The 26,887-nt window shown below is 46.3% G+C and overlaps 1 protein-coding gene across 2 annotated transcripts in view; it reads left to right on the forward strand.

Moving 5' to 3' along the window:
- Positions 1-26,887, forward strand: part of HSPA12A (heat shock protein family A (Hsp70) member 12A) — a 76,935-nt gene that overhangs the window by 14,019 nt on the left and 36,029 nt on the right. Inside the window, exons 2-6 of one of the 2 annotated variants that reach the window (XM_064144304.1) lie at positions 8,184-8,269; positions 9,563-9,690; positions 17,968-18,154; positions 20,776-20,880; positions 26,661-26,777. In XM_064144304.1, coding sequence (XP_064000374.1) covers positions 8,184-8,269; positions 9,563-9,690; positions 17,968-18,154; positions 20,776-20,880; positions 26,661-26,777 — 623 coding nt within the window. The remainder of the gene's footprint in view (positions 1-8,183; positions 8,270-9,562; positions 9,691-17,967; positions 18,155-20,775; positions 20,881-26,660; positions 26,778-26,887) is intronic. The other variant, XM_064144305.1, reaches the window with a different exon arrangement.

Below are 26,887 nucleotides of genomic sequence, written 5' to 3' on the forward strand. Positions count from 1 at the left end.
TGCATTTTCTTGAAACCTGGAATGTGGCTGACAAAGAGAAAAAACCTAAAATGGTTAGCAATTGCAGGAAACCACAGAAAATGAACTCCTCTGTGTGTCTGGATGAAAAGAAGAAATAATTCCAACAAAATCTGCTAAACCAGCAATTGCAGCTAATGTGATGGTGACCAGGATTCATTATTAGTTCAGCAGCTGCTGATCTCTCAATGTCACTGGTTCTATAATTGTATGGGGATTTGCAAATGGGATAGGATCTTTTGAATGTTTAGGGGGGAAAAAAAGTGCTGAAAGTGAGAGTCTTCTGCATTCCCTTCCTTGTCTGGTCACCTTCAAAATGCACAGGGTGTTCTTTGGCACTTGCTAAGGTTAGGACCGAAGTCAGAAATTGTAGTAGCAGAGACAAATTCATTCTGCACACATAAATCGTCCAGGTCCCTGATATGGATGATTACGTTTCAGGTTAATCATAGAATGGTTTAGGTTGGAAGTGGCCTCAAAGATCATCCAGTTCCAACCCCCTGCCATAGGCAGGGACACCTCCCACTAGAACAGGTCACTCAAGGCCTCATCCAGCCTGGCCTTGAACATCTCCAGGGAGGGAGCAGCCACAACCTCCCTGGGCAACCTGTGCCAGTGTCTCACCTCCCTCACTGGAAAGAACTTCTTCCTAACATCTTGTTTAAATCTCTCCTCTGCCAGTTTAAACCCATTACTCCTCATCCTGTCATTACAAGATCTTGTCAATAGTCTCTCCCCAGCCCTCCTGTAGCCCCCTTCAGATGCTGGAAGGCCACTCCAAGGTCTCCTCCAAGCCTTCTCTCCTCCAGGCTGCAAAGCTCCAACTCTCACAGCCTGTCCTCATAGCAGAGCTGCTGCAGCCCTCTGAGCATCTTCGTGACCTCCTCTGGACTGGCTCCAACAGTTCCATGTCTTTCTTGTGTTGGGGGCTCCAGAACTGCACACAGGACTCCAGTTGGGGTCTGAGGAGAGCAGAGCCAAGGGGCAGAATCCCCTCCCTTGCCCTGCTGGCCACACTGCTCTTGCTGCAGCACAGTGTTGCTGTCTGGGCTGCACTCACACTGCAGGCTCATGTTGAGCTTTTCATCACCCCAGACCCTCAGGTCCTTTTCCTCAGAGCTGCTCTCAACCATTCACCACTGATGCTATAATTGTTTGGGGATTTGCAAATGAGATAGGATCTTTTGAATGTTTTGGGGGAGAAAAAGTGCTCAAAGTGGGAGTCTTCTCCCTTCCCTTCCTTGTCTGGTCACCTTCAAAATGCACAGGGAGTTCTTTGGCAGTTGCTTAGGTTAGGACCGAAGTCAGAATTGTAGTAGCAGAGTCAAATTCATTCTGCACACATAAATCATACAAGTCCCTGATATGGATGATTAGATTTCAGGCCAATATTCATATTATTGTTTCATAAGCAAACGAAAGAGTTTCCATTCAGGAATTTTGCATCAGTTCTCAGAAAGGATTGTTTAAACTACTGGTGTAAATGCTTGAAGCCTTACTTTAATTTGGGTTCCAGATCAAATTCCTCCATTTGTTTTAGTGTGCAGCTGGCCAAAGATGAAATGTCCTTTTAGCACGTGTGGTGTGGAGTTTGTCACAGAAGAGAGCCTCAGTAAACGTGAGAGATAAGGCTGGAACTTGAACTATGAGAGCTACAATTATGCTGTTTCACTACAGAAGACTTAATAAGTCATCCTGCTTGTAAGAGCTGTTCCAAATACCCTGATTCTATTATTCATAAAGGCTAGGCATGCTTTTTTTGGTTGTTGTTCCAGCATGATTGCAAATCAGGTTCTTTTGCACCCTCTTTCCCATACTCTGGCTTGGAACAGAGTCTGTTTTGTTTTCTTTTTCAAATCAATCACCATCCTTTAGAAAGAAGAGCTTTTAAGGGCTGCTGGACTATCCATGCCTTTCCTGCTTTCCAGAATGTGGTTGTAAAACTGCACATTTTTTTTGCCCCTTACTCCACAAAATATTAAACCCTGGAGGTGTATGTTTTAACATCTGGTGAGGGGCCTGGAACACAAAGCCTAGGAGGAGAGGCTGAGGGAACTGAGATTGTTTAGCCTGGAGAAGAAGAGGCTCAGGGGTGACCTCATTGCTGTCTACAACTACCTGAAGGGAGGTCGTAGCCAGGTGGGGGTTGGTCTCTTCTCCCAGGCAATCAGGGACAGAACAAGGGGACACAGTCTCAAGCTGAGGTGGGGGAGGTCTAGGCTGGATGTTAGGAGGAAGTTCTTCACAGAGAGAGTGATTGGCATTGGAATGGGCTGCCCAGGGAGGTGGTGGAGTCACCATCCCTGGAGGTGTTCAGGAAAAGCCTGGATGAGGCACTTAGTGCCATGGTCTAGTTGAGTGGCTAGGGCTGGGTGCTAGGTTGGACTGGATGATCTTGGAGGTCTCTTCCAACCTGGTTGATTCTATGATTCTTACAATCTTTCAGTTTAGATAAGGTGGATAATAGAAATGCCATGGGTTTCAGACTTTCATTTGCTTTTAACAACTATTTCACTATTTGATAGGAGAAGTCCTGTCATTAAATCCAGGGTGACTAGCCTGCAAACCATTTGCTGACTACTCAGATAAATGACTTTTTAACTTCCCAGTATTCTGAACTGCACTTACTGGCCCTGAAAACTCAGTGACAGTGTCAGGGCCCCTTTTAAGAGCTGAGTTGCAATCTAACAATTACGGCTGCCCCAGTTGCTGCACATGATTTAGTTAGCAGTCTCATGAAATGAGCTGCAAGGTAATGCAACTGCTCCTTGTGCTACCATGAGCACAGGATCACAGGATGTTAAGGGTTGGAAGGGACCTCCAGAGAGCATCAAGTTCAAACCCCTTGCCAGAGCACGACCATAGAATCTAACTCAGGTCACACAGGAACACATCCAGACAGGTCTTTAAAGTCTCCAGAGAAGGAGACTCCGCAACCTCTCTGAGCAGCCTGTTCCAGTGCTGTGGGACCCTTACAGTAAAGAAGTTCTTCCTCACATTGAGGTGGAACTTTCTGTGCTGTAGTTTCCATCTGTTACTCCTTGTCATATTGCAGCACCCAACTGAGAAGAGTTTGTCCCCTCCCTCTTGACCCCCAGCCCTCAGATATTTATAAATGCTGATTAAGTCTTCTCTAAGTCTTCTCTTCACCAGACCAGACAGCCCCAGGACCCTCAGTCTCTCCTTACAGGGCAGCACTCCAGCCGCTTTGTCATCTTCATAGCCCTCCATTGGACTCTTTTGAGTAGATCTCCGTCCCTCCTGAACTGGGGAGCCATGATAGAACTCTGCAGACTCACCATAACAGTATCTTTGGTTAAAATTTTAGTTTGCTGCTTTAGAGGTTGTAGTGTAGCCTTCCATGCGTTTTCTCTCTTGATCTGACAGAACTCCAGATTTAGATTAGATCTTAGGAACAAGTTCACAGTATCACCAAGGTTGGAAAAGACCTCACAGATCATCAAGTCCAACCCTTTACCACAGAGCTCAAGGCTAGACCATGGCACCAAGTGCCACGTCCAATCCTGCCTTGAACAGCTCCAGGGACGGCGACTCCACCATCTCCCCGGGCAGCCCATTCCAGTGTCCAATGACTCTCTCAGTGAAGAACTTTGAGCGTGGTGGAACATTGGAACAGGTTGCCCAGGGAAGAGGTTGGGGCCCCATTCCTGGAGGGGTCCCTGGACAGGACTCTGGGCAACCTAATCTAGTTGAGGATGTCCCTGCTGACTGTAGCAAGGGTTGGACTGGGTGACCTTTGGAAGTCCCTTCTAACCCAGACTATTCTATGATTCTAGGTTGGTGGCATGTAGGACTCAGAATTCTTTGATTTAGCTGTGTGTTTACAGGAGCAACAGCCAATGCAGTGTGGAATTTTCATGGCTTTAGAAAGACTTTTTTTCCTCTGATCAGAAAATATTTGTAAGTCACCAAGAGTCTACCCTTCCATGAAAGTTGAGCAGTCGATTGCAAGTGAGCCCTTGCACAAATCCAGACTGTCTGCATGAGTTTTCAGGAGCATTTTAAAGGTAAACCACTACAGTCTGGATGGGCCCAGAGAGTGGTGGTGAATGGAGCCACATCCAGTTGGCAGCCAGAGTAGTGGTGTCCCCCAGGGATCAGTGCTGGGCCCAGTCCTGTTCAATATCTTCATTTATTATCTGGATGAGGAGATTGAGTGCACCATCAGTGAGTTTGCAGACCAAGTTGGGGGTGCTGGTCAACAGCAGCTGAACATGAGCCAGTAGTGTGCCCAGGTGGCCAAGAAGGCTAATGGCATCCTGGCCTGTGTCAGGAACGGTGTGTCCAGTAGGACCAGGAAAGTCCTTCTGCCCCTGTGCTCAGCACTGATAAGGCCACACCTTGAGTGCTGTGTCTGGTTCTGGGCCCCTCGAGAGAGATGTTGAGGTGCTGGAACGTGTCCAGAGAAGGGCACCAAGGCTGGTGAGGGGACTGGAGCACAGCCCTGTGAGGAGAGGCTGGGGGTGTGCAGCCTGGAGAAGAGGAGGCTCAGGGGTGACCACATTGCTGTCTACAACTACCTGTAGGGAGGCTGTAGCCAGGCGGGGTTGGTCTCTTCTGCCAGGCAACCAGCAACAGAACAAGGGGACACAGTCTCAAGTTGTGCCAGGGGTGGTATAGGCTGGAGGTTTGGAAGAAGTTGTTCATGGAAACAGTGATTGGTATTGGAATGGGTTCCCCTGGGAGGTGGTGGAGTCTCCATCCCTGGAGGTGTTTAAGAGGAGGCTGGATAAGGCATTTCTTCATAGAAATCACTCAGGTTAGCACAGCTTCATTGGATGAAAATGACTATTTGCACTGGTTATTTACTCACTGCTGAGAGACAAAAGCATGTGCATGCTGTCACACAGGATTTGCTGAGTTGAGAGAGCTATAAATAGCTTCTCAAGGTACACCTGGACTGATAAACTGAAGACAGGCTGAAGAACAGATCACTGACACATGAGTGCTGAAACAGGTACCGAAAAATAGTTAGAAACAAAGGGCAACACTGAAAACATGTAGATGGGGGTTTGATGGCTGTGTTTTTGTGCTTCAAAGCCAGCATCTGAAGTGAGGGCAATGTACCAGTTTCCAGAGATGCTGAGTAAATAGTGCAAGGTTCTAATCATAGAATTGGCTGGGCTGGAAGGGACACAGGATCACAGGATATTAGGGGTTGGAAGGGACCCAAGGAGATCATCGAGTCCAACCCCCCTGCCAGAGCAGGACGATGCTATCTAACACAGATCACAGAGGAACACATCCAGACAGGCCTTGAAAGGCTCCAGAGAAGGAGACCCTACAACCTCTCTGGGGAGGCTGTTCCAGTGCTCTGGGACCCTCACAGTAAAGAAGTTCCCCCTTGTGTTGAGGTGGAACCTCTTTTGCCACAACTTACACCCATTGCTCCTTGTCCTGTCACAGGGAGCAGTGAGCAGACCCTGTCCCCATTTATAAACATTTATCAAATCCCCTCTAAGTCTTCTCTTCTCCAGACTAAAAAGCCCCAGGTCCCTCAGCCTCTCCTCATAAGCTATGCCCTGCAGTCTGCTCATCATCCTCGTAGCCCTCTGCTGGACCCTCTCCAGCAGATCCCTGTCCCTCTTTAACTGGGGACCCCAAAACTGAACACAGTATACAAGATGAGGTCTCATCAGGGCAGAGTAGAGGGAGAGAAGAGCCTCCCTTGATCTGCTGGACACATCTTCCTAATACACCCCAGGGTCCCATTTGCCTTCTTGGCCACAAGGTCACATTGCTGTGCCATGGTTAACTTGTTATCCACCAGGACCCCCAGGTCCCTCTCCACAGGACTGCTTTCCAGCAGATCACCTCCCAGCCTGCACTGGTGCGGTTTATTATTCCAACCCAGATGCAGGACTCTGCACTTGTCCTTGTTGAACCTCCTTTGGTTCCTCTGTGCCCAGGACTCCAGTCTGTCCTCCAAAGGTCACCTAATCAACCCCCTGCTCAGGAAGTATTGGTTCAGGTCTAGTTTGGAATGGCAGCAGCATCCAAGGAACATGTTTGTTACTAGTATCCCTGTTCTTTTGCTCTTATGCTGAAATATTCTCTGAGAAACACCATGTTAATGGCACAAAAATTAATCTCTTTTGAAAAGAGGAAGAGATTGCACAAAGGAGGCTGCTAACAGCATCTGAGCCAAATATGTCTCAATGAACCAAGCAGATTCTGTGGGTTTTTTTTCACATTTGGCCTGTGGCTTTTTGGACTTCATAACAAAAGGAGCAACAGAAAATACTCTTGGAGAACTTGTATAGGAAATGTGAGTGTTTTACTTCTGCAGATGCTTCTTCAGATCAGACTGAGCACATATATGGTGACTTGAACCCAAGTGAACATTGCAAGAGCAATATTAAGATCGAGAGGAAGATCTTATAGTTGCCTGCTGCAGAGATTTTTGCATTTCCCATGGGAAACAACAGATATTTAATTGCCAGGAACAGCAGAATTCTTCATTAAGTTTGCAACCAAATCATTCTATGATCAAATCACTCGGTGAAGACCTCTTGAGTTCTGAATTTCTGACCCTTACACATCAGTGCTATGTTTTACTATAAATGAAGTGGAAAACTCCAAATGCTTAGAATGAAACAACAAATTCCTTAGAAATTTCTCTTTAGATTCTCAGATATTGATTTCAATGCATGAACAACAATATCTAAGCCTGTAAATTCCCAGAGTTTTGAAGATTTCCATGCAAGAAACACTGGTGTTAGGATAGACAGATGTAGAATCATAGAATCAACCTGGTTGGAAGAGACCTCGAAGATCATCCAGTCCAACCTATCCCCCAGCCCTATCCAGTCAGCTAGACCATGGCACTAAGTGCCTCATCCAGGCTTTTCTTGAACACCCCCAGGGACAGTGACTCCACCACCTCCCTGGGCAGCCCATTCCAATGCCAATCACTCTCCCTGTGAAGAACTTCCTCCTAACATCCAGCCTATACTTCCCCTAGCACAACTTGAGGCTGTGTCCCTTTGTTCTATTGCTGGAAGTAAGGTCTTAGAGAGCAGCTCCTGTGTCATCTGTAGAGTAATGCTCTGACTTTTCAGCCATGGCTAGGAACTACTTCTTATGCATAAGTATGCATTTTGTTGTATGATACATCCCAGTAGGTGACAAACATATGTTGAAATGTATTATTCAGTGTTTATTATGGCAATTAAGACTTGGAGATTTAATACATAATTCTGGTTTGCATCTCAGTGGCTTGTATTCTGCATAAGAGAATTCAGTAAGCTCAAGGCTTACATCTGAAGGTGCAGGACACCACGAGCAGGAACAGGGTCTACATTGCATAGTGATCAACTATTGCAGTCTACAGAAGGGAATATTATATGTAAATCTGAGTCATCAGTGCTTCATTATTTTAACAAGCAATTTACTTTTCTATCATCAACAGGCTAAATACAAGAAGGAAAAGCATAAGTAGTGCATGACAGTATTTGTCACTCATTTGGTATGTTCCTTTAAACAAATTTTCAGTGTTGTATGCAGGGTAGAGATATTTCTTTGATGATTTGTTAATAATGCTTTCCTTTTTTTTTTTCCCCAGCTGGATTGTGTCCTGCAGTTTTATTAACAGCTGCAAGATGTTTCAGTGCAGAGATTATATTGAAGAATAAAAACAGAGACAGGAGACAGTACTGGGAAAAGTTTCAGAATAAAGGCTCATGGTGGTGTAATGGCAACTTACTCTAACAACATTGTCAAATTGGTAGCAAGTCCTCTTTTTCTCTTGAAATGGGTCTGTCTTTTTTGACCTCACAGCTCTGCATCCATACATTTAAATATTGGCCATCAATGTGCATAGCTTTCAGGCTGGTTCTATCACCTTCGACTTCTGCATGTAGTTAGGACTTTTAAAGTTACACGTGGCAATGTAATAGGGAAAAGAATGGAAATGAGTCATGAAGGTCAGACAAACATTTTAAAGCCAAAACTGCAGTTGTTGTGTATTGCAAAGGCAATTTGTAAAGGAAAAAAATACATTTTACACTTTGGCTGTGGAATTTACTTTCTTTTTACATCAGGTTTGTTACAACAGGAAACCAGTGTAGCAGTATGCAAAGCAAATGTCCTCTTCTACTTGCTCTGCTTACTAGCACTGAAGATTTTTTTTTGTTTCCTTTCAGATGCAGTTTCCACATCCACTTACTCATCACCAGCCAAGAGCTTGGGAGATCCTGGAATAACTCCACTGTCTCCATCACACATTGCAGTAAGAAATGTGATTTCAACATGGACTGTGTAGAATCAGAGAATGGTTTGGGTTGAAAGGCACCTCTGAAGGGCATCTAGACCAAGGCCCCTGCAGTCAGCTCAGAAACTTGTTGAGTCTCACCTTGAATATCTCCAGGGATGGGGCCTCAACTATCTCCCTGGGCAACCTGTTCTGGTGCTCTACCATGCTCACGGCACAGAACTTGTTCCTGACATTCAGTCTAAATCTGCTCTTCTCTAATTTCAAACCATTGCCCCTCATTGCCTTTGGAAACAGTCCCTCTATGGCCTTCTTGTAGGCCCCCTTCAGGTACTGGAAGGTCACTATTGGGTCTCCCTGGAACCTTTTCTCCTCCAGGCTGAACAGCCCCAGCTGTTTCAGCCTCTTCTCTTAGAAGAGATGTTGCAGCCCCCTGATCGTTTTTGTGGTCCTCCTCTGGACCTGCTCCATCAGGTCCATGTCCTCCCTGTGTTGATCTGGATGCAGTAGTCCAGGTGAAGTCTCACCAGAGCAAAGTGGCAGAATCACCTTTCTCAATCTTGTGGCCCTGCTTCTTTTGATGCAGCCCTCAGGATGTGATTTGCCTTCAGGGCAGCATGTGCACACTCCAGTGTTTTGTCACCTTCACAGGGAAAAAGCTTTTTCTTACGTTTGTGTGGAACCTCTTAATGCTTCAGCTTGCACCTATTGCCCCTTGTCCTATTATTATGCTATACTTAACTCCTAAAACCACCAGGTAAATCCCAAATATACCACACTGATGGATATAAACATGCTCTTCAGTTCCTGGAGGTGTTTAAGGCCAGACTGGATGAGGCTCTAGACAACCTGATCTAGTATGAGGTGTCCCTGCCCGTGGCAGGGGGGTTGGAACGGTTGGAACTAGGTGATCCTTGTGGTCCCTTCCAACCCTGACTGATTCTGTGAATCTGTGATTGAGTTGATCAGTTTAAGGAAAAAAAACTGAACCAAGAGCCCCCAAACCAATAACTTGGTGTTTAGTCATATGCTTTAATGATTGAGGATAATAACTATTCCTAAGAAGGAGTATGAAGGAAACTCTTGATTGAGAAGGTTATATATAAAAGGCTGCAGCAAGTATGTTGAATTCAATATGTTGAATTTTCAACTCCATTGGAATGTGCAGCTTTCTAGTGTCAGCTTTGGTCACAAATGCAGCTTTAAGGAAGTCTTTACTGAAGAGATATGCATGGAATACTGAAGAGTGAGACAGCCTGATGATGTTCTCACCAATGACTCAGTTTCTGTTTTGCTTCTGCTGTTTAACAGAAGGACTCCGATGCAGATGATGCTGTAGAACAGTTATATCTTGTTGTTGTGGCTATTGATTTTGGCACAACATCCAGTGGCTACGCCTACAGCTTCACCAAGGAGCCAGAATGTATTCATGTAATGAGGTAAGGGCTGCAATGCAGCATTTAGTATTCACTTGTGATAACATGGTGCTGCCTGCAGTAGCTAGAGATGCTTTTACAGGAGCCTGCAGTGCCTACATTTGTCTCGTGTTTGCCACAGTGTAGACCTTTCTCAGGGTTACAGTTGTGTGTTGCATTTCCAACATGCATGTTTCTGTGACTGTGTGTGTGCTCAAGAGGACAAAAAAATGAACATGCTGTAGTCTAGCAAGCATTTTTCTAAGCAAAGTTGCTAGCTGAAAGTAACTCTATAAATCTCTGCAGACAGTGTTGATTGTGCAGTCAGCCTGCATAGTTGGTTTGTCTATGGTCGCAAAGGATTTCCAAGATTGAATGCAGCTGAGTGATTTCATAGAATCATAGAATGGTTTAGGTTGGAAGGCACCTCAAAGATCATCCAGTTCCAAGTCCCTGCCATAGGCAGGGACACTTCCCACTAGAACAGGTCACTCAAGGCCTCATCCAACCTGGCCTTGAACACCTCCAGGGAGGGAGCAGCCAGAACCTCCCTGGGCAACTTGTGCCAGTGTCTCACCACCCTCACTGTGAAGAACTTCTTCCTAAGATCTAGTTTAAATCTCTCCTCTGACACTTTAAACCCATTACTCCTCATCCTGTCATTACAAGACCTTGTAAATAGTCCTTCCCCAGCTCTCCTGTAGGCCCCCTTCAGATACTGGAGGGTCACTCCAAGGTCTCCTCCAAACCTTCTCTTCTCCAGGCCGGAGAGCCCCAACTGTCATAGCCTGTCCTCATGGCAGTACTGCTCAAGGTCTTCTTCATGGCCCTCCTCTGGACTCACTTCAACATTTGAAATGCTATCTACATAGGGAGGTGAATTTTGAGGTGATGGTAAGCAACCAGTTGCAAAGATGCCTGCCTTTAACAGTATGCACAGGTAATGATTCAGGGCTGCTTATGCATGTCATCCATCTGCTGTTCTCTGAACAGCACAGGAAGCTGTCCCAGGTTACAGGACTGTCTAGTCAGAACCTATGTTTATCAATTTCTGTTGTCTATTAATCAAATTTCTTAAAGAGATTGGATGAAATGAAGGAAGATATCCCTGAAGCTGTACCTGAGGAAGTCTAAATCCTACATGCTGTATTCTTTAATCTCTGTGGGATCCTTACTATGTGAAATCCTTGGTCTTTGTAGGGATGTCCTTTAAGCTCTTTGGACTCAAAATTTTGCCTTAGGACCTGATTTTGCCCTTGAGTTCACACCATACTGCAGTAAATTTACAAGCAACTTGATATGAGCAAGCTTCGTGCCCAGGTGGCAAAGGAAGCCAATGACATCCTGGCTTGTATTAGCAATGCTGTGTCCAGCAGGAGCAGGAAGGTCATTGTCCTCTTGGACTCTGCTCTGCTGAGGCCACACCTTGAGTATTGTGTTCAGTTTTGGGCACCTCAATACAAGAGGGATGTGGAGGTGCTGGAGCAAGTGTAGAGGAGGGTAAGAAAGCTGGGAAAGAATAAATCTTGTGAGGGGAGAGACTGAGGTAGCTGGGGCTGTTTAGTTTGAAGAGGAGGCTGATGGAAGACTTCATCACTGTCTACAGCTACCTTAAAGGATGTTGTGGAGAGGTTGGTGGTGGTCTTTTCTCACAGGAAATTAGTGATAGGTCAAGAGAGAATGGCCTCAAGCTGAGACTGGGTAGGTTTAGACTGGATATCAGGAAATATTTTTTCCCAGCAAGAGTGGTCAGGCATTGGAATGAGCTGCCCAGAGATGTGGTTGAGTCACCAACCTTGGATGTGTTCAGAAATTTTTTGGTTGTGGTTCTTGGGGATATGGTTTAGGGTGAACTTTGTAGAGTAGGAATATGGGTTGAACTTGGTGATCCTGAGGGGCTTTTCCAACCTGAATGTTTCTGTGGTGCTGTGAAATTACAGACTGGGTTCTCATTCAGACTACCAGGCTTCCTGCATCAAAATGTCCCAGCTCTGTGTGGTGGTGCCCGATGACAGGACAGGGGGCAGTGGGTGGGAGATGAGGCATAGGAAGTTCCATGGAAATAGGAGGATTTTTTATTTCCCTTTAAGGGTGACAGAACACTGGAACAGGCTGCCCAGGTGGGTTTTGGAGTCTCCCTCTCTGGAGATATTCTAGACCTGCCAGGATGCATTCCTGTGTGATTTGGTGTAGGTGATCTTGCTCTGGCAGTGGGATTGGACTGGATGAGCTTTTGAGGTCCCTTCCAGCCCCTGACGTTCTGTGATTCTGTGAATGTTCTGGCACTCACTCTTTGTGTATTTATAAACATGAATGAGATCATCCCTTAGTCTCCTCTCCAAGCTGAAGAGCCCCAGCTCCTTCAGTCTTTCCTCATAAGGAAGCCTCCCCCCCCCCCCCTTAATAACCCTTGTGGCTCTGCAGTGGACTCTCTTAAGCAGTTCTTTGCCCCTCTTGAACTGAGGGGCCCAGAACTGGACACAGTACTCCAGATGTGGCCTCACCAGGGCTGAGTAGAGAGGGAGGAGAATCTCTCTCAACCTACTAGCCACAGCCCTTCCATTACACCCCAGGATGGCATTGGCCTTCTTGGCCTTGAGAACACATTGCTGGCTCATTTGCAACCCACTTGGATGTATTTCTGCATGATCTGCTCTTGGCGATCCTGCCCTGCAGGGAGGTTGGACTGGATGATCTTTTGAGGTCCCTTCCAGCCCCTAACCTTCTGTGATTCTTTAAAATAATGTATATAATACACTTATATATATTTATGCATAAATACTCAGCATACAGTTTGATGAAAAGAATGCTAATGTATCAGAACAGAGCTTTGGTACTTCAGATGCCTGCTCTGGCAGTGGGGGTTGGACTGGATGATCTTTCAAAGTCCCTGCCAGCCCCTGGCATTCTGTGATTCTGTATTAAAAGGTCCAAACTCTGCATATAACAGGGCTTACATGTAGGGTGATTTACAAATATTTCAGCAGAGCAAATGTCACTTCCTGCCTGCACTGCAGAGTGTTTACCTTAAAATAAACCATGCCAGTGATGCACAGTCCTCTTTGCTTCCTAACATTTTTTCCACGTCCCCTCTTTAGTGTTGATCTTTTCCAGACATTTAGGTTTCTGACTTGCCTTTTAACATAGCTGCTTTTCTTTAGACATCTCAATGAAGGGTAAGATGGTTGTATTTAGAAGATCTTGCTTCAGAAAGAATGAGCACACAGGACTTTATTAGCACATTTGAGTGTGGAGTCAGCAAAGTTATGGCTTTCGTTGTGCAGTTATTGTTGTGTTTATTTGCTGTGAAGCCCAGCACAAAAAACATACCTTAATGTACATGCTGGGGACTGAGTGGCTGGAGAGCAGCCAGGAGGAAAGGGACCTGGGTGTGCTGGTAGATAGTAGCTGAAGATGAGCCAGCAGTGTGCCCAGGTGGCTAAGAGAGCCAATGGCATCCTGGCCTGCATCAGGAACAGTGTGGCCAGTAGGACAAGGGAGGTTATTCTTCCCCTGTACTCAGCACTGGTCAGGCCACACCTTGAGTGCTGTATCTGTATCCAGTCCTGGGCTTCTCAATTCAAGAGAGATGTTGAGGTGCTGGAATGTGTCCAGAGAAGGGCGACAAAGTTGGTGAGGGGCCTGGAGCACAAATCCTATGAGGAGAGGCTGAGGGAGCTGGGGGTGTTTAGCCTAGAGAAGAGGAGGCTCAGAGGTGACCTCATTGCTGTCTACAACTACCTGAAGGGAGGTTGTAGCCAGGTGAGGGTTGGTCTCTTCTGCCAGGCACCCAGCAACAGAACAAGGGGACACAGTCTCAAGTTGTGCCGGGGGAAGTATAGGCTGGATGTTAGGAGGAAGTTGTTGACAGAGAGAGTGATTGGCATTGGAATGGGCTGCCCAGGGAGGTGGTGGAGTCACCATCCCTGGAGGTGTTCAAGCAAAGCCTGGCTGAGGCACTTAGTGCCATGGTCTAGTTGACTGGCTAGGGCTGGGTGCCAGGTTGGACTGGATGATCTTGGAGTTCTTTTCCAACGTGGTTGATTCTCTGCTTCTCTGATAGTTATGGTTACCTTCTGGCTCTCATAGAAGTAGAAGTCTCTGTGACAACAGGTATTGTTTCCTGTGTACTGAGACTCTGTGAGTAAATGCTTGGGAACAGTGCGGCCATGAGTTCAGCAAGCACTTCGGTGAGCAGGGCAGTGCCAGAGCTGTCATGAAAGACAGTTTGCTGCTGGAGAACGAGTTAATAACATCTTTGCAGAGAAGAGATGAAAACTCTTGTTGATTTATATGCATTTATGTCAAGTTTATAAACATTTTGGCTTCTGGTTAAATAGCAGCGAACTGAGTGTGAGAATTTAACAAATGGAGCAAATAAATGGAAAAATGAATATGATTGCAAAACAAATTGCAGGCTGTCTTTGGAAGGAGAGAGAACGTAGTCTTTCTTCAGTGCAACTTTTATTTCAGCCTTCAGGTTTTTCCTTTACCTTCTATTCCCTGTTTGACTCAAATTCCTGGCAGGCACATTCTCACCTTTTTCTGCACACACTCTCCTAGCAGTGTTTGACTACGATTTCGATGACCCCACTGATTTGTTGCCTTGATTGGTGTGCTGCAGCTCTGGATCAAATGTGTGCATCCTTTTCTTTGCTCTGTTAGCCAGATTCATGTGTAAGGAAGGGCATTTCTCTTAGTATAATCTTGTGATACTTTCTGCACTAACTTTCTTCTTGCCTCTATTTTCACTTTTCATATGCTGTCAGGTCCTCTGTGGCTATAAACTGATCTATGCTGCACTCTGGAGCTGCTCCATTTTATATCAGTCTAGGAACTGGTTTCAACTGTCTGAATTGAGGCAGAAATCTGCCTTGGGTTCTGCTTGAACAGATTTTGAACTCTGACTTTACTTAGAGAAATATCTCCCACATGCATTTAGAGTACTGCTGGGCATGTGTTAGTCCATGCTCTTAATGAGCATTTCCTCTCCCCTCTCCCCTCTACTTTTTCCTCTCTCCTTTTCTCCCCTCTCCCTTCTCTCCTCTCCCCGTTTCCTTTCCTTTTTCCTCTCCTCTCCTCTCCTCTCCCCGTTTCCTTTCCTTTTTCCTCTCCTCTCCTCTCCTCTCCCCGTTTCCTTTCCTTTTTCCTCTCCTCTCCTCTCCTCTCCTCTCCTTTTTCCTCTCCTCTCCTCTCCCCGTTTCCTTTCCTTTTTCCTCTCCTCTCCTCTCCTCTCCTCTCCTCTCCTCTCCTCTCCTCTCCTCTCCTCTCCTCTCCTCTCCTCTCCTCTCCTCTCCTCTCCTCTCCTCTCCTCTCCTCTCCTCTCCTCTCCTCTCCTCTCCTCTCCTCTCCTCTCCTCTCCTCTCCTCTCCTCTCCTCTCCTCTCCTCTCCTCTCCTCTCCTCTCCTCTCCTCTCCTCTCCTCTCCTCTCCTCTCCTCTCCTCTCCTCTCCTCTCCTCTCCTCTCCTCTCCTCTCCTCTCCTCTCCTCTCCTCTCCTCTCCTCTCCTCTCCTTTTTCCTCTCCTCTCCTCTCCCCGTTTCCTTTCCTTTTTCCTCTCCTCTCCTCTCCTCTCCTCTCCTCTCCTCTCCTCTCCTCTCCTCTCCTCTCCTCTCCTCTCCTCTCCTCTCCTCTCCTCTCCTCTCCTCTCCTCTCCTCTCCTCTCCTCTCCTCTCCTCTCCTCTCCTCTCCTCTCCTCTCCTCTCCTCTCCTCTCCTCTCCTCTCCTCTCCTCTCCTCTCCTCTCCTCTCCTCTCCTCTCCTCTCCTCTCCTCTCCTCTCCTCTCCTCTCCTCTCCTCTCCTCTCCTCTCCTCTCCTCTCCTCTCCTCTCCTCTCCTCTCCTCTCCTCTCCTCTCCTCTCCTCTCCTCTCCTCTCCTCTTTATTTTCCCCTGTTTGGGGACCACAAAACAAACCTGCCAAAGTTAAATGTTGAAACCCTGTCCCTACTGACTAGAAGGCTCCACTGACTGGAGCATGGCCAGGGCTTTACCTGAGAAGAATGTTGCACTCAGGAGTTACCATGCACATGCCCTTGCAGCTGCTTCTCTCTTGAAAAGGTGGCACACAGGAATATTTTAAAGTCTCTCGATTGCTAGTGGTGAAGTTTGACTTCCTCTTCTCTCTCCTTATTGCTCTTTCTGTAATGGAACAGTGATACAGGCTGAGAACTTTAGACGGTGCTGAGCAATTATTGTATCTAGTTTCCAGCAGTAACTCGTCAGGAAGTGAGCATCCAATTCTCTAGGTGACTTTGGCAATTTCAGCCCTTAGCACAGAGCATCAATTTGTCTTCATTTAAACTGCACTTTAAGTGCACTTATTCCAGAAAGAGAAAATGTGCCTAGCCAAAATGAAAACTAAAGCAGTATTGTTATAGGCCACATCCTATTTATGGAATTTCCCACCAGTGACTCAGAATGAATCATTAATGATTCCAGGCAAAAACGATGGCAGACTGTCTCCTCTCTGCTTGCAGAGGGTGTGTGGGATTGAGCAGTCTGGTGAAATGGGCAGTACTTTCTGTTCATGGGCTGTGGAATCCCAACTTCTTCACGCTGGAGCCATATGTTTGCTGCAACACCTACTCAAAGGTTTTGGATTGGACCACTTGCATCTTTAGAAGCAGGTTAGAAGAAGTGACCTGGAGCAGAACCTTTGCCAGCTGGTAATAGCTCCAGGGCCAGGGAGGTTTAGGCAAGTTTCTTTGAGTGAATGAAGGTGGAAATCATTCCACTTCTCATCATGCTATTTCTGCTTTCAAAGCAGTGGAATTGCCTTCTACACTGAAGTAAATCCATAGATGTGATTCCCTGCCATTGCTGCTGCTGGTTAAAACAAGGGAAGATGTTGCTCTCTTTGATCTAGTTGAATGGTTTGAAGGGTTTCCAGCACTTTAGAAGATCCTGTTCCTTGTTACTTTGCCAAGCATTAACCCCTTAGATTGCAGTTTTCCATGCCAGTTGCCTGCTTTGGTCTGGAGGGCAATTAATTTACAATTGACTCAACTGTTTCTGGGAGTGAAATGGAAAAGGATTTTTTTTTCCTTATTATTTTTTTCCCCTGCATAACCTTCCTATGTCACACAAGCAAGTACCACAGAACAAGGCAACCTTGTTGTGCTTTGGGACAAGGACTTGGCAGTAGCATATTCTGAAAGTGTGTTTTGCTATCTTTAGAAGAAAGTAATCAACATGTGGTTTAATAATGAATGCAGATGCCTGTGTGATCTTAACTTGGCTCCCGTTTGAGCTGTGTTATGATTATGTCTGACAGCAGAAAGCAGATTTTCCACAGATGCCTTTTTAAGAAGTGTTTGCTGGTTAATGTTTGTTTCCCATGCTGGAAGTGCTTGTGGATGGGGTGGGGAGGAACAGTAATGGCAGGTTCTTGCTCTTCCATTCTGCCTTTATTTTTGTGATAAAGAATTGAGAAGGCAAGAATGCTTATAGCTATCTCTGTGTTATGACTTGCTTGTTCATAGGATCAACCAGTCCAACCTGTCCCCCAGCCCTATCCAGTCAACTAGACCATGGCACTAAGTGCCTCAGCCAGGCTTTTCTTCAACACCTCCAGGGGTGGTGACTCCACCACCTCCCTGGGCAGCCCATTCCAATGCCAATCACTCTCTCTGTCAACAACTTCCTCCTAACATCCAGCCTATACTTCTCCTGGCACAACTTGAGACTGTGTCCCCTTGTTCTATTGCTGGTTGCCTGGAGAAGAGATCAACCCCCATGCTCCCCTCTCCCCCTCCAGATTCCTGCTGCTGGGTGGTGAGTGGCCTGGAAAACAAGCCCTATGAGGAGAGGCTGAGGGAGCTAGGGATGTTCAGCCTGGAGAAGAGGAGGCTCAGGGGTGACCTCATTGCTGTCTACAACTACCTGAAGCGAGGTTGTAGCCAGGTGGGGTTGGGACACAGTCTCAAGTTGTGCCAGAGGTTTGGTTTCCCCCCCAGCCCCCAGCAGGGAGGGTCAGGGGGGTTCTGTAAATACCATTGGGCCTGACTGAGGAGCCTGGGGGGCCGTATGTGTCCCACAGGCTGTAGTTTGAGGACCCCTGCTCTAACAGATGGACACATGCCCCCAGCTTGGTGTCATCTGCAAGCTTACTGCTGGTGGCTGAGTTGTCTGATAGGGATGTGAATAAAGCCACGTGATTTTGGCGTTACAGGGTTAGTGTCTTTGAAGGGGAAAGCAGTTTGTGCAATCTGCCACCACATTGTTTTTCTCATTGTGCAGTGTATTTTCTCTGTTGCTGTAGTGATTGGTATCCCTTACTGGAGCTGTTTCTCTTGTTGGAATAGGCGCTGGGAAGGTGGAGATCCAGGTGTGTCCAATCAGAAGACGCCGACCACTATCCTGCTGACACCGGAGAGAAAGTTTCATAGCTTTGGCTATGCAGCCAGAGACTTCTACCACGACTTGGATCCCACTGAATCGAAACACTGGTTGTATTTTGAAAAGTTTAAGATGAAACTGCATACCACTAGTGTAAGTGTTAACCCATTCTCCTGGATAATTCTGCATTTGCTGTTGTAGTGCTTTGGTCCTGGTCCCCTTCACAGAATTCACGGAATGATAGAATTAGGTTGGGAAAGACCTCTAGGATCATCAGGTCCAACCTGTCACCTAACCCTTCTAATTAACTAAACTGTGGCACTAAGTGCCTCATCCAGCCTCTTTTTAAATACCTCCAGGGATGGTGACTCCACCACCTCCCCAGGCAGCCCATTCCAATGCCAATCACTCTTGCTGGGAAGAACTTCTTCCTAACATCCAGCTTAAACCTGCCCCAGCACAGCTGGAGACTGTCCTTTTGTTCTGTCCCTGGGTGCCTGGGAGAAGAGACCAACCCCACCTGGCTACAGTCTCCCTGCAGGTAGCTGTAGACAGCAATGAGGTCTGCCCTGAGCCTCCTCTTCTCCAGGCTGAGCACCCTCAGCTCCCTCAGCCTCTCCTCATAGGGCTGTGCTCCAGCCCCCTCACCAGCCTTGGTGCCCTTCTTTGGACACATTCAGGCACCTCAACCTTCTTGCAGGTCCCCTTCAGGTACTGGAAGGCCAGCAAGCAGTATCTGAGATTTAAAATCTCATCTAAACAGTGAAATGGCTTCAAATGCACAACCTATAATGTCAATGTAGGCATAGTAGTTGCTGAGTCAAATCAGAATATTCATCTCAACAAGCATTGTTTAAAATAGCCTTGCTGTTAAAAAATAACCTACTTCTGTGATGGGTTTAATTTATTCTTTTAAACCCTTTAGAAAGCTGTAGAGTTCTCCAAGAGGACCAGAGAGGTCTAGGAGCATCAGCCCTATGAAGAGAGGCTGAGGGACCTGGGGCTGTTTGGTCTAGTGAGGAGAAGACTTAGAGAGGATTTAGTCAACAGTTATGATTATCTGAGGGCTGGGGGTCAAGAGGGAGGGGACAAACTCTTCTCAGTTGTGTCCTGTGATAGGACATCCAGTTTAAATCTCTCCTCTGCCAGTTTAAACCCGTTTCTCCTCATCCTGTCATTACAAGACCTTGTCAGTAGTCCCTCCCCAGCCCTTCTGTAGGTCCCCTTCAGATCCTGCAGGACTACTACAAGATCTCTTTGAAGCCTTCTCTTCTCCAGGCTGAAGGACCCAACTCTTGTAGCCTGTCCTCATGGCAGAGCTGCTGCAGCCCTCTGAGCATCTTTAAATACAATTTTCTGTATTCCTCTCCACTGCAGCGAGAGTGGTTTTTATTTTACTCCCATTGAATGTGAAATAATTTCATTTCTGTCCACTCTCTAAAACTTTGACAGCTGTTCAAATTATTTTCCTGGGGACAGCAATAGATGTTTGCTTAAAGAGTGTCAGTGAGATGAGAAGCAGCCCTATTTCTAAGTTTGGAGAATAAATAAAGTAAATGAAACTCTTTAACATTATGATTAATTTCCCTTCTTGCTGCATTTGGCATGTACATTTTGCCAGCCTTCTTTCTAGATCTTAGACATTCAATGTCTGCTTTCCTTAGATCTTCATGTCCTAATTTTCTTTATTGAAATTCCCAGCTGTCTAGGGAGCCTGCATGAGGTTGGTTTGTACTGTAAATCTACTAGGAAAGCAGAAATGGAATGTGACAGCCATGCTGAAATCTAGTGCAGAGGAGCAAATTTACCCAGAGTTTGTTGTCAAGAGAAGGGTGACAAAGCTGGTGAAGGGCCTGGAACACAAACCCTATGAGGAGAGGCTGAGGGAGCTGGGGGTGTTTAGCCTAGAGAAGAGGAGGCTCAGGGGTGACCTCATTGCTGTCTTCAACTACCTGAAGGGAGGTTGTAGCCAGGTGGGGTTTGGCCTCTTCTCCCAGGCAACCAGCAACAGGACAAGGGGACACAGCCTCAAGTTGTGCTGGGGGAAGTATAGGCTGGATGTTAGGAGGAAGTTCTTGACAGAGAGAGTGATTGGCATTGGAATTGGCTGCCCAGGGAGGTGGTGGAGTCACCATCCCTGGAGGTGTTCAGGAAAAGCCTGGCTGAGGCACTTAGTGCCATGGTCTAGTTGGTTGGCTAGGGCTGGGTGCTAGGTTGGACTGGATGATCTTGGAGCTCTCTTCCAACCTGGTTGATTCTATGATTCTGTGAAAACTGCAAGTGCCAATCACTTTGTAATGTGATGTTGTTCCTACTGCTTATCTTTTTGTCTTGCATCCATTCTAGATTTTGGGGGTCTTGGGCAGTACTTTCTGTGTGGAGGTATTTTCTGGTTTCATGTGATGGTGGGAAGCCAAAAATCCATGCTTTTAACTCATCCTTACTGAAATACCTTGCAATGTATAGCTTTGTTATAACCAATTACAAATGCACTTATTGTGACTGTTCACCATTTAGTTCACATTTCTATCTTTACATGCAGTTGTCTGTAGACAGGGTAGGCTTTTAAAAACAAAGTCTAAAATAAGCAGCAAATGTCATGCTCCAGGAAGTTGAAGTGATGAGTTTGATCTTCTTCAGAACAATCTAGTCACTCTTTCCTGACCAGGTGGATAATAAAGAATTTCCTTCCCTTGAGCAGTGGGAATTAATTTCATGTTTACCTTTTACTTTGAATAACTCCTAAGTTCTTTTTTTTTTTCCCTTTCATACAGAATCTTACTATGGAGACAGATCTGACAGCTGCAAATGGCAAAAAAGTCAAAGCACTTGAGATATTTGCTTATGCTCTGCAATTCTTTAAGGAACAAGCATTAAAGGTAGGATAGTGCCTCCTTATCTAGATTTCCTGTATTTATAACTGGTATAAATATGAGCTTAACACTTCTAACCTTGCCAAGCTTTGACCTCAGTAGTATTTGATGTAAACAAAGCAAGGCAGCGTAGAAACTCTAGGCAGGCTGCAGGCTGCAGGCTGCAGACTTGAAAGCACTCAGTAGCCTGAAGTGATTTCCCTTCACACAGGGGAAGCTTGGTTCACCAGTAGTAACTGTATCCCTGTGAGTTCTGAATATCTCCTTCTCAACTCAAATATTTCATATTGCTTTGTTTTCCATGCAAAAGTATTAATTTCAAAAGAAAATGTATGGGAGCTAATGCTCAGGAATTAAATTTGAGACTGAGTACTGTCCTTGTGCTGTGCACTTCTGCTGCTGGGATGATGGACTGCTCTGTGTTCATGCAAGGTTCTCATATTTAAGAGTTGGCACCTTGAAACACAATAGGATGGGCACCTACTGGCATCTCCTGTGCCATGCTGACTTTGCCTTCACTTGTTCAGCAGGAAGAAGTTTGAAGAGCTGGGTTTAGTTTGTGACAGAAAGATTACTAAAAGCTCATTTATTATTTGGTGACTTGAGTCTTGCTGTAAGTCTGCACAGAAATCACCTGCTGAGGTGTACAAGCTGGCTAGCCTGATGGAAACTGTAATTATGCCAGTGCAATGATCTGTACAGGCTACTGGCCTGTACTGAGCTTCAGTGTATCAGCCCACATGGATTTCTGCACAAGTACAGATTTACTGCTTCCATTACCCAGACCTACACCAGGTACCTTTGCACAACAGTCCTTTTATTCTCTTTCACACAGTTTAACTGTTGTATGTGTGCCACAAGCTGCAATTCTCACCTTGAGTACTGTGTTCTCACCTTGAGTACTGTGTTCAGTTCTGGACCCCCCAGTTTAGGAGGGACATTGAGATGCTTGAGTGTGTCCAGAGAAGGGCAACGAGGCTGGGGAGAGGCCTTGAGCACAGCCCTACAAGGAGAGGCTGAGGTAGCTGGGATTGGTTAGCCTGGAGAAGAGGAGGCTCAGGGGTGACCTTATTGCTGTCTGCAACTACCTGAGGGGTGGTTGTGGCCAGGAGGAGGTTGCTCTCTTCTCTCAGGTGGCCAGCACCAGAACGAGAGGACACAGCCTCAAGCTATGCCAGGGGAAATTTAGGCTGGAGGTGAGGAGAAAGTTCTTCACTGAGAGAGTCATTGGACACTGGAATGGGCTGCCCAGGGAGGTGGTGGAGTCACCATCCCTGGGGCTGTTCAAGGCAAGATTGGACGTGGCACTTGGTGCCATGGTCTGGCCTTGAGAATTGTGGTAAAGGGTTGGACTTGATGATCTGTGAGGTCTCTTCCAACCTTGGTGATACTGTGATTGGTCTGTGATATTTTGGCTTTCTGCTGACCCTTTGCAAGGGGTGAATTTCATGTTCTTGTGCTGTGAGATGGAATTGTAAGAATCATTTATGTTGGAAAAAGCCTTTAAAGTCATCAGGTCCAATTATAAACCTAACACTGCCAAGTCCACCACTAAGCCATGTCACTCAGTGCCACATCTACATGTATTTTAAATACCTCCAGGGATGGTGGCTCATCCAGTTATTCAGATAGCCTGTTCCAGTGCTTGACAACCCTTTTGGTAAACAATTTTTTTCCTAATACCCACTCTAAACCTTCCCTGGCCCTGCTTGAAGGCATTTCCTCTTGTCCTATTGCTTGTTGCTTGGGAGAACAGATGAACACCCACCTTGCTACAGCCTCCTTTCAGGTAATTGCAGAGGGTGGTCTCCCCTGAGCCTCTTTTTCTCCAAACTAAATAACCCCTGTTCCTTTAGCTGCTTCTCGTATGACTTGGGCTCTACACTCTTCAGCAGCTTGGTCACCCTTTTCTGGACCCACTTCAGCACCTCAGTGTCCTTGTAGTGGGACCCCAGAACTGAACACAGTATTCAAGTTGTGCCTTTGCCAGTGCCAAGTACAGGTGGAGAACCACTTCCCTTGTCCTGCTGGCCACACTGTTTCTGACATAAAAAGTTGGCACACTTCTGACCCATATTCAGCCAGCTGCCAACCATCCCCCAGGTCCTTTTCTGTTGGGCAGCTTTCCAGCCACTCTTCCCCAGGTCTGTATCATTGCATGGGATGGTTGTGCTCTGTGTGTAGGACCTGGCACACTTGGCCTTACTGAACCTCATGCAACTGACCTCATCCCATTGATCCAGCCTGTCCAAATTCCTTTGTAGGGCCTTCCTACCCTCAAGCAGATCAGTACTGCTGCCCAGATTGATGTTGTCTGCATTATTTGATTGCTTCAAACTCTAATGCACATTTCTGCAGAAAATCTAACAAACATTAAGAAGAACCAGCATTTATTTGTGAATCTGTACTCTATTCTGATGGGAAATGCCTCCATTTATACTGCCTTCTCCTTTCTTCCCCCCCTTCCCCTAAATGGCTGATGTTGGTAGAGAAAATGCACCTTACTTTCCATTTCCCATTAGAAATGTTGCAACTTTAGAAAAATATTACAAGAAACTAAAGCTGCAAGATTTTTTTTCATCTTCTCCTGTGACATAGATCATAGAATGGTTTGGGCTGGAAGGGACCTCCAAAGGTCATCTACTCCAACCCTCCTGCAGTCAGCAGAGACATCCTCCTCAGATCAGGTTGTTCAGAGACTTGTCAAGCCTGACTTTGAATATCTTCAGGGCTGGGGCCTTGATTACCTCCCTGAGCATCTCATTCCAGTGTGCTACCACCCTCATGGTAAAGAATGTCCAACTTAACATCCCATCTACACCTGCTCTTTTCTAGTGTGAAACCATCGCCCCTTCTACTGTCACTGCAGCCCTTTGTAAACAGTCCCTCTCCACAGAATCACAGAATCAACCAGGTTGGAAAAGACCTCTAGGATCATCAGGTCCAACCTGTCACCTAACCCTTCTAATTAACTAAACTGTGCCTCATCCAGCCTCTTTTTAAATACCTCCAGGGATGGTGACTCCACCACCTCCCCAGGCAGCCCATTCCAGTGCCAATCACTCTTGCTGGGAAGAACTTCTTCCTAATGTCCAGCTTAAACCTGCCCCAGCACAGCTGGAGACTGTCCTGTTGTTCTGTCCCTGGGTGCCTGGGAGAAGAGACCAACCCCACCTGGCTACAGTCTCCCTGCAGGTAGCTGTGGACAGCAATGAGGTCTCCCCTGAGCCTCCTCTTCTCCAGGCTGAGCACCCTCAGCCTCTCCTTATAGGGCTGTGCTCCAGCCCCCTCACCAGCCTTGGTGCCCTTCTTTGGACACATTCAGGCACCTCACCCTTCGTGCAGGTCCCCTTCAGGTACTGGAAGGCCAGCAAGCAGTATCTGAGATTTAAAATCTCATCTAAACAGTGAAATGGCTTCAAATGCACAACTGTAATGTCAATGTAGGCATAGTAGTTGCTGAGTCAAATCAGATTATTCATCTCAACAAGCATTGTTTAGAATAGCCTTGCTGTTAAAAAATAACCTACTCTTGTGATGGGTTTAATTTATTCTGTGTGAGACTTCAGGCTGCTGAGGAACAATTCTACATTGGAATGAACTGCCCAGGAAGGTGGCAGAGTCTCCCTCCCTGGAGGTGTTTAAGGAAAGATTGGATGTGGCAGTTAGTGACATGGTCTAGGCGATGTGGTGGTGTTAGGCCATGGGCTGGACTCGATTGTCTCACAGGTCTCAGTAATTCTGTGTTTAGAACTCATATTCCTCATCTTGTCAAAGATTTATTCAACCAGATTTTGTGGTTGATTTTGGAGTCATAGATTTGAGCCTGTGCTCAATCTGGGGTAATTCTAAGTGGATATGAATGTTGGGTAGAATCCCTTGCATTTGCTGCTCTGCTTCTTCAGGGCTACATAGTTTCTTGACATTAATAAATAAATGCCTGTGATTTATGGGTGCCTGCTGAAGCTAATTAGACAAGCAATGTAAATTTGCTGTTGCTCTGGACTGTAATCTGCCCATTCCTGGTGCCTCGTGCAGTATAAAGGTGCCACTTTTCTAGCATGGATTTCTGAACTGCAGCATAGCTAAACAAACACAACAGCTTGGCACAGCACATAGAATCATAGAATCAGTCAGGGTTGGAAGGGACCACAAGGATAATCTAGTTCCAACCCCCCCTGCCATGGGCAGGGGCACCCTACTTGCAGAGCCATTTTTTGTTTAACATTCTGAAGGCCTGTTGTTCACCTCTCTGAACCTCTCCCTGTTTGGATGGAAATTCAGATAGGACATATGGTAATGACATTTTACTTGGAACCTTTCCCAAAACATGTCAGTGTATCACCTCATTTGCAAGTGCAATACAGACTTTCCTCTTTTTTAAGGGGGATAAAAAAAGAAGAGGATAGGAAAAAAAAATGCAGCCAGGTCTCGGATGCTTGCTTGAAGCAAAATTTTCAAGGAGCCATCAGTCTTTTTTTTTTAAAGAAAAAGATTTAACTGTAACTTCCCCTCGTTAACTGAGTTGGAAAAAACTGATTTAAAGGTCAGTGGTGTATAAAGAAGTCATTGGAAAATCCAGGATGTAAAACGGTAATGTTTGTCAGTGATAGCTCAGGTATTTTCGCCTGGACAGATGGGCAGAGGCCAATGGGATGGGGTTCAATAGCTCCAAGTGCAGGGTGCTGCACTTTGGCCACAACAACCCCATGCAGAGATACAGGCTGGGGTCGGAGTGGCTGGAGAGCAGCCAGACAGAGAGGGATCTGGGGGTGCTGATTGATACCTGCCTGAACATGAGCCAGCAGTGTGCCCAGGTGGCCAAGAGAGCCAGTGGCATCCTGGCTTGCATCAGGAATGGTGTGGTCAGCAGGAGCAGGGAGGTCATTCTGCCCCTGTACTCTGCACTGGTTAGACCACACCTTGAGTACTGTGTTCAGTTCTGGGCCCCCCAGTTTAAAAGGGACGTTGAGATGCTTGAGCGTGTCCAGAGAAGGGCGACGAGGCTGGGGAGAGGCCTTGAGCACAGCCCTACGAGGAGAGGCTGAGGGAGCTGGGATTGGTTAGCCTGGAGAAGAGGAGGCTCAGGGGTGACCTTATTGCTGTCTACAACTACCTGAGGGGTGGTTGTGGCCAGGAGGAGGTTGCTCTCTTCTCTCAGGTGGCCAGCACCAGAACGAGAGGACACAGCCTCAAGCCAGGGGAGATTTAGGCTGGAGGTGAGGAGAAAGTTCTTCCCTGAGAGAGTCATTGGACACTGGAATGGGCTGCCCGGGGAGGTGGTGGAGTCGCCGTCCCTGGGGCAGTTCAAGGCAGGATTGGACGTGGCACTTGGTGCCATGGTCTAGCCTTGAGCTCTGTGGTAAAGGGTTGGACTTGATGATCTGTGAGGTGTCTTCCAACCCTGATGATACTGTGATACTGTGTGATTTTTCTGTGCATTAATCAAAGTGCCAGTGTGAGGTCTGCAGGCTGTGAGCAAATCCCACACTGCCACTAAGAAGGTGCATAAAGGTTCTGTGAAATGCAGCTGCTTTTGCAAAAACAAACTTTTCTACTTCATGTTAAGCAGTAAACTTCTTTATAGGCATCAACCCTAATTCCTGCTTTTGGCACAATAAAGCATTCTCGACAGGTTGGCAATAATTCTGATTTGTAGCATGGATGGAACAGGAGAAGACCTGAAAAGAGAAAATTATGGTTACTAAAAGCAAGCAGAAAAGAATATTTTCCTACAAATCTGACGCCTGACATTTTGCATTCACTCCTATTTTCCTCTTTTTCAGGAGCTCAGTGACCAAGGGGGCTCAGACTTTGAAAACAATGAAGTGAGATGGGTCATTACAGTGCCAGCTATTTGGAAGCAGCCTGCAAAGCAGTTCATGAGACAAGCTGCCTACAAGGTAAGATTACAGGCTTACTGTGGAAACGCCCCTTTAAAGCTCTAGTTGACAGCCTGAATGATAAACTGTATTTGTAACAATTAGCTGTAGTGTAAACATGGATAAAAAAG

The sequence above is a fragment of the Pogoniulus pusillus genome, chromosome 6 (genome assembly GCF_015220805.1).
Source record: "Pogoniulus pusillus isolate bPogPus1 chromosome 6, bPogPus1.pri, whole genome shotgun sequence".
In the NCBI taxonomy this organism is placed as follows: domain Eukaryota; kingdom Metazoa; phylum Chordata; class Aves; order Piciformes; family Lybiidae; genus Pogoniulus; species Pogoniulus pusillus.